Source organism: Martes martes, assembly GCF_963455335.1.
Source record: "Martes martes genome assembly, chromosome: 3".
In the NCBI taxonomy this organism is placed as follows: Eukaryota; Metazoa; Chordata; class Mammalia; order Carnivora; family Mustelidae; genus Martes; species Martes martes.
Window position 1 is genome coordinate 81,667,419 of NC_137890.1, and position 12,447 is coordinate 81,679,865.

The 12,447-nt window shown below is 39.2% G+C and overlaps 1 protein-coding gene across 1 annotated transcript in view; it reads right to left on the reverse strand.

Annotated features, from left to right (window-relative positions):
- The window catches only part of PARP4 (poly(ADP-ribose) polymerase family member 4), a 134,610-nt gene that overhangs the window by 40,827 nt on the left and 81,336 nt on the right, over positions 1-12,447 (reverse strand). The window contains 5 exon segments of the mRNA XM_080798293.1: positions 71-241; positions 1,893-1,992; positions 4,528-4,715; positions 5,378-5,445; positions 6,432-6,627. Coding sequence (XP_080654419.1) covers positions 71-241; positions 1,893-1,992; positions 4,528-4,715; positions 5,378-5,445; positions 6,432-6,627 — 723 coding nt within the window.

Sequence of the window (12,447 nt, forward strand, 5' to 3'; positions counted from 1 at the left end):
AAAGAAAAAGAAAATTGTTGGCAACATATGTTGCTCTTCCCATAGTAGAATGAGCTGTGTGCTTCCTTACCTGTGTACAATGAGGAATAAATCCATAGACAAGGAGTCGCTCGTTGTGGAACAAGGACTGCACCTGGGCTGGAGCCTGCAGAGGCTCAGGCGCATCTGTACTTAGCTGCTGCCATTTGATGGAGACAGAGTGACAACTTGGAGAATGTAACCTAGCCATTTGGTCTTCTATCTATTTATAAGAGATGAATTATTTCTCTTTCAATGTTACATCCGGAAAATAGTTACTTAACACTTAAAATAATTCTATATTCTCTCTCTCAGGATTTGTACTACTTTGGTTTTGTTTTTCTCCTTCCTGCTCAGGGTACATTTTCAAAAAGATTTTTAATAGAATTCTTAATAATAGCATTAGCACATAATTTAAATACGTAAGACATTCCCAAATTATTCCATTAGTTAATTACTAATATACAACTCTGGCAGGGAGTAGTTGCTAGTTATAAAAATTAATCCTACAAAGGACTTGAATAGACATTTCTCCAAAGAAAATACGGCCACTGAACATATGAAAAGATAGTCAATATTACTAGTCATTAGGAAAATGCAACTCCGAACCCCAGTGGGATACAATGTCACACCCTAGGATGGTTATTCTAAAACAAAAACCAAAACCAGAAAACAACAAGTGCTATCAATTATGTAGAAAAATTGGAACCCTAGTACATTGCTCATGGGAATGTAAAATGGTGCAGCCACTGTGAGCAACAGTATAACAATTTCTAAAAAACAAAACACAGAATTACCATATGGTCCAGAAATTTAACTTCTGTTATATACCTAAAATAACTGAAATCAGACCTGAACACTTGCTTATATGGCAATACTCAAAGCAGCATAATTCACAACCACTAAAAGGTAGAAACAACCCAAATATCTATCAACAAACAAATGGATAAACAAAATGTGGTATGTGAACACAATGAAATATTATTCAGCCTTTAAAGAGAAAGAAAATTCTGACACTTGCCACAACATGGATAGACTTTGAAAACATTATACCAAATGAAACAAGAGAGGCACAAAAGGACACATATTGTATGATTCTGCTTTCATGAAGTATCTAAAGTAGTCAAATTAATAGAGACAAAAAGTAGAATGGTAGTTACCAGGGACTGGGGGAGGGTGGAATGGGGAGTGGTTTAATGAGTAGAGTTTCTGTTTGGGATGATGAAAAGTTCTGGAGGTGGATGGTGGTGATAGCTGTACAACATTGTGAATGTGCCTTTACATATTATTATTTTTAAAGATTTTATTCATTTACTTGAGACAGGGAGAGAGAGTGGGAGAGAGAGCACAAGTAGGAGGTAGGAGCAGAGGGAGAGAGAGAAGCAGACTCCCCGCCAAGCAGGGAGCCCAATGCAGGGCTCGATTCCAGGACCCTGGGATCCTGGGATCCCAGCCAAAGGCAGACACCAAACTGACTGAGCCACCCAGACACGCCTAGTGTACCTTAATGCCACTGAATGCCACTTATGAATGGTTAAAATGGTGAAGTTTATGTATATTTTGCCAAAATAGCATATCAACTCTAGCAAAACATGTATAATACTTAAGTCACTTTTGATAAAAACACCTCCATGACACTTTGTAAAGAAGAAATCAAGCTATTAGCTAGGAGAATGAGCCAATTAAGGAGAATGCGTTCCTGCTAGGTGTCAGACGGACAGTAACTAAGTAATTGCTTTCAGTAACTTTGTCATTTTCCTAAGTCCCCTTTCCACGAATGAAAACACAGAAGTTACTGTCACTAGATTTGCAAGACAATAATATTTCCATATGTTTAAGCTTAAAACTAGAAATAAGATATTTGAAAAACGTACCTGTTTTTTCCAACTATTTTTGGATTTTGAGTTAAAATACTCAAATACTCCAGCACCGTACTGGGACAAAGTCCTTAAGATATGGCGATTTGCTGTAGAACTGATCACATGTTACATGTTTTAATTTTCAAGAAATTTTAGACACATTTTGTATTTCATGTAGTTAACAATGTTGACATAGCTCGAAACTCAGTAGAAGAGATATTGCATGCAGAAGAATTAGTCTCTGTAATTGAGGTTAAAGAGAGAAAACTCAGGACGGACAGTAGGAACATCTGAAGGTTTGGGTAACTTAAGCTCCCACATATCAGAGAACTTGTTTCTTTTTCACAATAGAAAAAAAATAATAATAAAAAAAAGAGCAGAAATTCTTGACTCCTGGTTTACCAAAGAAGGGAGTAGATGATTCTGAAAAACCTTCAAAAAGTTATCGGAATACTGACAAAAACATCAAACTCCTTTCAATAAGTGTCAGTTACCTAAATTTGATCTCAAAGGCCAAGAACTGGAAGCGTTAATAAAGTCTACATCTTAAAATATGATGTGTATCTAGATAGCAAAAGGGATAAAGAAGTCTCTTTCTAGCAAAGATAAGCTTTGCTACTTCAACGGCAGCGTCCTATTGAATTTCTCTCAATAATAATTCTAAAACTATTAACCTTAGGGAGGTTCCTCCTGAAATAGTAAAGACACAATTACTTTCCAGGAAAAGAGCTTAAGAAAATTATTTCTGAAATATTTCTTAGCCTATTGATTGGATTTGTCTTTAGTCTTCAAAATTGGTGGTGATTACACCACCAATTAGATAATTCCCCTAAGCTGTAGTTTATTTGTATTTTATCTAATTCATCGGCTACTGAGGTTTTTGGAATCTTTTTTTGCTCCTGCTGTGTGGAGCTCAGAGGACAGTTTGTGACAACATGCAGGATGAAGAGTCTCTACTGGAGAATTCACATATTGCTAGAGTTTTTGAATACAAATGAGCATATATAAAATGAAGCAGAAACATTTAGAAAGATCCTAAAACCTGACAGAAAATCAGTAAAAATTCCAGCTCCCTCAGGCTGGGTCATGTCAAAGCACACATCATTTCCCAAAAAGATTCATGCCCATTTTCCCCATCACAGCAGCCCCTCCTTATTTCCTTCCTGGCACTTAGGAAAACCCATCTCCCCTTTTAGCTTATTAGATTACTTGCTGCCTATCTCCCTATACACAGCACTGTGGTCCAGCACCAAGGAGTGTCTGTCTCATGACTAGCTCTCAGCAAAGAAGGAATCAACAGGGTCCAGTATCTTCTGCAATGAGCTCTGAGACATAACCCTGGCATAGCCACTGATACCTGGTCAGGGGAGAAAGGGGGGTGTTGCTGTGTCCGGGAAGATAGAACAGGGCACTGACTCAGGCAGGGAGAGGGACATGTCCCTGCAGCAGGGTAGGGCCAGCCACCCAATGTTCATAAGTTAATCAGGTAAAGCCTACTTAGGAGCAATTCCTGGGGAGTCCACTGTGGGGCGGATAAGTTTCCTGGTTGGTCTGTGGTCATCAGATTAGAGAAGAAGACTAGGAGCTGTGACTGAGGAGGGGCAGAAAGAGGGAAAGAGCCCTCTGGGCAGGCAGGTCTGGCTTGGGTACAGCAGGGAGGGCCCTCAAGGGGTGTGGAGGGTCCCAGCTCCTGTAGTTCATAGCTGAGGCCTGAGGAGGACTCCATCCTAGGACAGCACAGTGGCCCCAGGAAACACCAACAGCCACCACTCCCACCTCCGCCCCTACCCCCATGCTGAGGGGCGGTCCTTCTCCATGCACTGCCTCAGAATAGGGAGTACTGGTTATCACTTGCCAGGCTGGTGACTATGTGGGGGAAAGACTAGGGAGAAGAGGGTGCAGGCATGCTCTTTGCAAACATCAGTCTGGCCCCTTCTGTTTGGTGCTTTCCTTATGTTTACACCATATGCCTTGGTTCAATCCAAAAAAAGCTAACTATAACTGGGGAGGGGGTTCATTCCAACAATCATGGGGGCCTAGCCTCCCAAGAGAAAGATCCTATTTCCATCACAGGGTTAGTAAATGCAGATGTGCCCAGCCACCAGAAAGGTGTAAAGGAGCAAAGAGTCTGGGTGGGGGCTTGCCCAAAGCAGTGGCCCTCAGCCCTGGTCAGGAACTGCCAGGGGAGGGTGTGCGCCTGGCATTGCCAGGTCTTCAGGCTTCTCAGGATAGGTTGGAAATCTGGATTTTTATACAAAACAAAACAAAACTAACATTGACTTGGTGCTTGCCAGGTGCTCTTAAGTACTTATTTTTTCTCCCAAGGAGTGCCGGCATGTGGGTCTTCCTTACACAACATTTTTCTCACCCCACTGTAGGGCTGGGACTTAACTACTTTTTATATATAAGCTCATTAAATTTTCAGAGCAAACTATTAAACCTATGACATTTTCATTATCATCTTCATTTTACAGATAAGAAGTTAAACAACTTGCCCAGAGCTCTGCAACTCTATGCTAAACTGCTTCCATATACTGTTAGCAACTTCAAAACTTCTAAAAATCACATGCAGGCCAACAGAGAAAACCTACCCACAGGCTGCCTTTTCCCCCCACAGTGCTCACTGTGTGACTAGATCTTCTGCACTTACCCGATACCGCAGGAGAACAGCCTCGTGTGCTGGACATTTCTTTTCACAAGCTGCAATGTCAGACTCTCATTCTGGAGGTGCCCATCCGATATAAGGAGAATGCTCCGTAAGCCTTGAGAAGGGTACAGTAGATTTAAATATCGGAGTGTTTTCCAGAAGTCTGTATTTCCCATGGTAGGTGTAGCAGACTGGAGGAAATGAAGTGAAAGGTTATTCATTCCACCATTAACTGTAATCATTTACTGAGGCATGTCTCAAAGATGGTTTGGAGATATCATCACTGAAAAAATATTTTTTAAAATTATACATTTGTGGAACAACTATGCTTATATCCTGTTAATTTATTTCATATCACACAGTAACTACAATATTATTGCTTGACTTCTTTGATTTTTTTTTTATGGCTTTCCTGGGTGTGCTGGCCTGGACTGAGGTGGCAACTAGTCATTCGCAGCTTGTGTCATTTTAAGAAAAAGAAAAAAATAAGGAATAGAGGAAAACATTCTAACACTGTTAATGATGGTTATATTTAGGTGGTAGCACTGTGGGTGATTATTTTTCTTTCTACCTTTCTTAATTTCTAATTTTTTAAATGAGTCCATCTCATTAATATTATATTAATATTATAGTAACGTTCATATTATATATTAATATATGTTAATTATATATTAATCACTATACAATATTATATTATTATTACTGTAATAATAATAAAAGAGCCCCACTGACATACAAAAACTGAAGGACTAGGGGTGTTCCATTATTGGTCTTGGAGGGAATAAGTCCAGATAGTACCATTAAAACTTGATAGGAAAAGACCCAAGAGATGAAGGACAGTTCTTTTACTTACCATAATGAACTCTGTTGGCATATTATTGCTTGTGATGGACTTAGGATATGAAAATAATTCCTTGTAACCTGTGTGATAAGATTGGCATTGAGGTACAGCTATTAATACTCACTTTATTGACCACTAAAAATCATGTTTGATAGTTTAACATATAAAAAAAACTTCACCACAGTATTCCTTCAAATAATTAACTCTAGTGCGTTGAAACTACGCACTTTACTATGTAAAATGTTCTGAGTAAAATCACATGTGTAGACCTCTGTTTTGTAGAAGATGGCTCATGCAAAGAAAGATGTGGGGCATCCCAACAGCGTAGGCCGCCTGTGTGCCAGAGGGACACATTCTCCTTCCAGGCCCTCCTACCCCAACCTTACTTGATCTCTGCCCCCAGCAGTAACAGATGTTAGCTCCTTCATAAAAGGGCTCATCTTCTGCTGAATGGCACAGAAGAATCAATAGGACATGACTATCCCCTCACTCCACTCTGTGCTCCTTCTCTCATTCCTAAAATACCTTCTTCTGTGGCTGAGATGTCCTCAGGCCCCCACCTGGAGGATGGTGTTACTTTTCCTCTAAAAGGGCTGATCTGATGCTTCCTGAAAGCAAGCTAGATTTTTCTGCTACTGTGCTGACATTAAGTGTTCTGTCCATATCCTTGGGACCCTCATACATGTCAAACCAAGGGTCTTGCATTTGGTTCAGCTGGTGGTAACCTAGTAATATTTATACAATGCTTGCTCTGTAATAGGAATTGTTTTAAATCCTTTATGTGCATCAGCTCAGTCCTTACAACAACACTATTAAGCTGGAATTATTACTCTTATATTACAGATGAGGAAAAGTTCAAGTAATTTGCCCAAGGTGACATCTAGAGCTAGTAAGGGGTAGAGCTGGAATCTTAATCTAGGGACCTAGCTCGAGTGTTCTGGTTCTTGAACTCCATGCTATGTTACCTCTTACTCCACAGATGAGGTCAGGTACCAATAGCCAACAGCTCTGCTCATGTCAATATTCAGAAGGAAGCACACTTTGACGGGGGCCAAAGAGCACTCACCTGTGCCAAACTTGACAATGTTTATCTTTTGCTTCATACCCATCAAGGACAGTGCATATAAGGCAATTTGCTTGGCTTGCAAGAATGTTGCACCTTCCATGGAATTGGAGCAATCAAGACAAATAATCACTTCACTGTTTTCAGCTAGGTCAGGAACTGTGATACTGAGATCTGGTTGAAAAACAAGCATGCAGGCCTAAAAAAAAAAAGAAAAAAGGTGCTGGGTTGATGTTTATCATAACTTAAACTGGTCTGGCTTGTTTATATTGGTATAGGCATGCCTCTAAGATACTGCCAGTTCAGTCCCAGACCACCAGAGTAAAACAAATATCATTAAAAAAAAAGTGAGTTAAATAATTTGGATTCCCAAAACACATAAAAGTTACGTTTAGGAGGAGTCAAGATGGCAGAGAAGTAGCAGGCTGACATGACATCAGGTAGCCGGAGATCAGCTAGATAGCTTATCAAACCACTGCGAACACCTACAAATCCAACAGGAGATCGAAGAGAAGAAGAGCAACAATTCTAGAAACAGAAAACCGACCACTTTCTGAAAGGTAGGACCAGTGGAGAAGTAAATCCAAAGTGATGGGAAGATAGACCGCGTGGGGAGGGGCCGGCTCCCAGCAAGCAGCGGAGCAACAGAGCACAAAATCAGGACTTTGAAAAGTCTGCTCCACTGAGGGACATCGCTCCAGAGGCTAAACCGGGGTGAAGCCCACACAGGGTCAGCGTGGCCCCAGGTCCTGCAGGGTCACCGAAGGATCAGGGGTGTCTGAGTGTTGCAGAGCTCGCAGGTATTAGAGCGGGGAAGCAGCTACAGAGACGAAGCCGAGGAGTGAGCTCTCAACTTGGGGTTACCTTGAACCATAATCTGTGGCACAGGCCACTGCTCTTTGAGTGAGGTCCCCACAAGATCCGGGGAGACACCCCCTGGGGGAGCTCAGGGATCTGTGGAGTTCAGAGACTCGAGGTGGAGCTGTGTGCCAGAGACAGAGATGCTTGGTCACAGGCTGGGTGAGCTTGGAGCACGGTCAGAGGCCAGGGAGACAGGAGTGAGTGAGTGCTTTTCTCTGAGGGCGCACTGAAGAGTGGGGCCTGAGCTCTCGGCTCCACCAGGCCAGAGACTGGGAGGCCGCCATTTTCATTCCCGTCCTCCGGAACTCTACGGAAAGCATTCAGGGAACAAAAGCTCCCGAAAGCGAACCTGAACGTATTACTTAGCCTGGTCCCTGGTAAGGGCGGTGCAATTCCACCTCGGGCAAAGACACTTGGGAATCACTACAATAGGCCCCTTCCCCAGAAGATCAACAAGAAATCCAGCCAAGACCAAGTTCACTTATCAAGGAGAGCAGCGGAATTCCAGAGGAGGAGAAAGCAAAGCACGGAACTCATGGCTTTCTCCCCATGATTCTTTAGTCTTGCAGTTAATTTACTTTTTTTAAATTTAATTTTTTTTCTTCTGCTAATTTTTTTAAACTTTTACCCTTTTCTTTTTTAACGTTTTTTTAACTAGTTTATCTTAACAATACCTTTCATAAAAATAATAATAATAATCTTTTTTGAACCTGCATTATTATAGTCATATTTTATCCTTCATTGTATTTAACTTTATTTTTTGTATACACATAGGGTTTTTTCTTCTTAAAAATTTGGGTACAAAAAAAAATTTGGGGTACAACTTCTTCTAATAGATCAAAATATACCCTAAATCTAGCTCCGGGCTTGTTCTAGTCTCCAGCCTGAGCAAATTCTCTCCACTTTCTTTTTCTTTATTCTCCCAACCAACTTACTTTATCAACTCCTTTTTTAGAAATTTAAAAATATATATCTATTTTTCATCTTTATAGGCATATTCCATCCCTTCATTGCATTTACCCTTATATGTTTTTCATTCTTTAAAATTTTGGGAGGTAGTTTCTTCTAAGAGACCAAAATACTCCCCAAATTAAGTGGGTGACCGTATTTTAGTCACCAGTCTAATATATATGTGTATATATATATATATATATAATTGTATATATATTATTATATATTTTTTTCTTTATTTGTTTTCTTTTTCTAATTTTTTTTTCTTTTTCTAAACTTCTTTTTATCCCCTTTCTCCCCCCACAATTTGGGGTCTCTTTTGATTTGGTTAAAGCACATTTTCCTGTGGTGTTTGCCACCTTTTTAGTATTTTATTTGCTCGTTCATATATTCTTAACTGGACAAAATGACAAGGTGGAAAAACCCACCACAAAAAAAAAGAACAAGAGGCAGTACCGAAGGCTAGGGACCCAATCAATACGGACATTGGTAATATGTCAGATCTAGAGTACAGAATAACGATTCTCAAGATTCTAGCCAAACTCGAAAAAGACATGGAAGATATTAGATTCTCTAACAACCCTCCCCAGAGAGATAAAAGGCTTTCTGGAGAAATAAAAGAACTAAAATCTAACCAACCTGAAATAAAAAAAGCTACTAATGAGGTGCAATAAAAAATGGAGGCTCTTACTGCTAGGATAAATGAGGCAGAAGAAAGAATTAGTGATATAGAAGACCAAATGACAAAGAATAAAGAAGCTGAGCAAAAGAGAGACAAACAAATACTGGACCATGAGGGGAGAATTCGAGAGATAAGTGACACCATAAGATGAAACAACATTAGAATAATTGGGATTCCAGAAAAAGAAGAGAGAGGGGAGCAGAAGGTATATTGGAGAGAATTATTGGAGAGAATTTCCCTAATATGGAAAAGAGAACAAGCATCAAAATCCAGGAGGTGCAGAGAATCCCCCTCAAAATCAAAATCAATAAGAATAGGTCCACATGCCATCAACTAATAGTAAAATTTACAAGTCTTAGCAACAAAGAGAAAATCCTGAAAGCAGCCCGGGAAAAGAAGTCTGTAACTTACAATGGTAAAATATTAGATTGGCAGCGGACTTATCCACAGAGACATGGCAGGCCAGAAAGAACTGGCATGATATATTCAGAGCACTAAACGAGAAAAACATGCAGCCAAGAATACTATACCCAGCTAGGCTATCACTGAAAATAGAAGAAGAGATTAAAAAAACTTCCAGGACAAACAAAAACGAAAAGAATTTGCCAACACCAAACCAGCTCTACAGGAAATATTGTAGAGTCCTCTAAGCAAAGAGAGACCCTAAAAGTAGTAGATCAGAAAGGAACAGAGACAATATACAGTAACAGTCACCTCACAGGCAATACAATGGCGCTAAATTCATATCACCCAATAGTTACCCTGAATGTAAATGGGCTAAATGCCCCAATCAAAAGACACAGGGTATCAGAATGGATAAAAAAAAAAAAAAACCATCAATATGCTGCCTACAAGAAACTCATTTTAGACCCAAAGACACCTCCAGATTTAAAGTGAGGGGTGGAAAACAATGTACCATGCTAATGGACATCAGAAGAAAGTTGGGGTGGCAATCCTTATATCACATCAATTATATTTTAAGCCAAAGACTATAATAAGAGATGATGAAGGACACTATATCATACTCAAAGGGTCTGTCCAACAAGAAGCTCTAACGATTTTAAGTATCTATGCCCTTAACATAAGAGCGGCCAACTATATAAACCAATTAATAACAAAATCAAAGAAACACATCGACAATAATATAATAATAGTAGGGGACTTTAACACCCCACCCTCACTGAAATGGACAGATCATCCAAGCAAAAGATCAACAAGGAAATAAAGGCCTTAAATGACACATTGGACCAGATGGACATCACAGACATATTCAGAACATTCTATCCCAAAGCAACAGAATATACATTCTTCTCTAGTGCACATGGAACATTCTCCAGAATAGATCACATCCTGGGCCACAAATCAGGTCTCAACCAGTATCAAAAGATTGGGATCATTCCCTGCACATTTTCAGACCACAATGCTCTGAAGCTAGAACTGAATCACAAGAGGAAATTTGGAAAGAACGCAAATACATGGAGACTAAACAGCATCCTTCTAAAAAATGAATGGGTCAACCAGGAAATTAAAGAAGAATTGAAAAAAATCATGGAAACGAATGATAATGAAAACACAATGGTTCAAAATCTGTGGGACACAGCAAAGGCAGTCGTGAGAGGAAAATATATAGCAGTACAAGCCTTTCTCAAGAAACAAGAAAGGTCTCAAATACACAACCTAACCCTACACCTAAAGGAGCTGGAGAAAGAACAACAAAGAAAGTCTAAACCCAGCAGGAGAAGAGAAATCATAAAGATCAGAGCAGAAATCAATGAAATAGAAACAAAAAAACAAAACAAAACAAAAACAATAGAAAAAAATCAACAAAACTAGGAGCTGGTTCTTTGAAGAATTAATAGGATTGATAAATCCCTGGCCAGATGTCTCAAAAAGAAAAGGACCCAAATAAATAAAATCATGAATGAAAGAGGAGAGATCGCAACCAACACTAAAAAAATACAAACAATTATAAGAACATACTATGAGCAACTCTACACCAACAAATTCGACAATCTGGAAGAAATGGATACATTCCTAGAGACATATAAATTACCAAAACTGAACCAGGAAGAAATAGAAAACATAAACAAACCTATAACCAGTAAGGAGATTGAAACAGTCATCAAAAATCTCCAAACAAACAAAAGCCCAGGGCCAGACAGCTCCCAGGGGAATTCTACCAAACATTTAAAGAAGAATTAATTCCCATTCTCCTGAAACTGTTCCAAAATATAGAAGTGGAAGGAAAACTTCCAAACTCATTTTATGAGGCCAGCATCACCTTGATCCCAAAACCAAAAAAGAGAATTACAGACCAATATCCTTGATGAACACAAATGCGAAAATTCTCACCAAAATACTATTCAATAGGATCCAGCAGTACGTTAAAAGGATTATTCACCATGACCAAGTGGGATTTATTCCAGGGTTGCAAGGTTGGTTCAAAATCAGCAAATCAATCAATGTGATACAATCCATTAATAAAAGAAAGAACAAGAACCATATGATACTCTCAATAGATGCTGAAAAAGCACTTGACAAAGTACAGCATCCCTTCCTGATCAAAAGTCTTCAAAGTGTAGGAACAGACAGTACATACCTCAATATTATCAAAGCCATCTATCAAAAAACCACCACAAATATTCTCAATGGAGAAAAACTGAAAGCTTTTCCGCTAAGGTCAGGAACACGGCAAGGATGTCCTTTATCACCACTGCTGTTCAACATAGCACTAGAAGTCCTAGCCTCAGCAATCAGACAACAAAAAGAAATTAAAAGCATCCAAATTGGCAAAGAAGAAGTCAAACTATCACTCTTTGCAGATGATATGATACTATATGTGGAAAACCCAAAAGACCCCACTCCAAAACTGCTAGAACTTGTACAGGAATTCAGTAAAATGTCAGGATATAAAATCAATGCACAGAAATCAGTTGCATTTCTATACACCAACAACAAGACAGAAGAAAGAGAAATTAAGGAGTCAATCCCATTTACAATCACACGCAAAACCATGATACCTAGGAATAAACCTAACCAAAGAGGCAAGGAATCTATACTCAGGAAACTATAAAGTACTCATGAAAGAAATTGAGGAAGACATAAAGAAATGGAAAAATGTTCCATGCTCCTGGATTGGAAGAACAAATATTGTGAAAATGTCTATGCTACCTAAAGCAATCTACACATTTAAGGCAATCCCTATCCCATCCATTTTTTTCAAAGAAATGGAACAGATAATCCTAAAATTTATATGGAACCAGAAAAGACCTCGAATAGCCAAAGGAATGTTGAAAAAGAAAGCCAAAGTTGGTGGCATCACAATTCTGGACTTCAAGCTCTACGACAAAGCTGTCATCATCAAGACAGTATGGTACTGGCACAAAACAGACACATAGATCAATGGAACAGAATAGAGAGTCCATAAATAGACCCTCAACTCTATGGTCAACTAATCATTCAACAAATGGTGTTGGGAAAATTGGACAGCCACATGCAGAAAAATGAAATTGGACCATTTCCTTA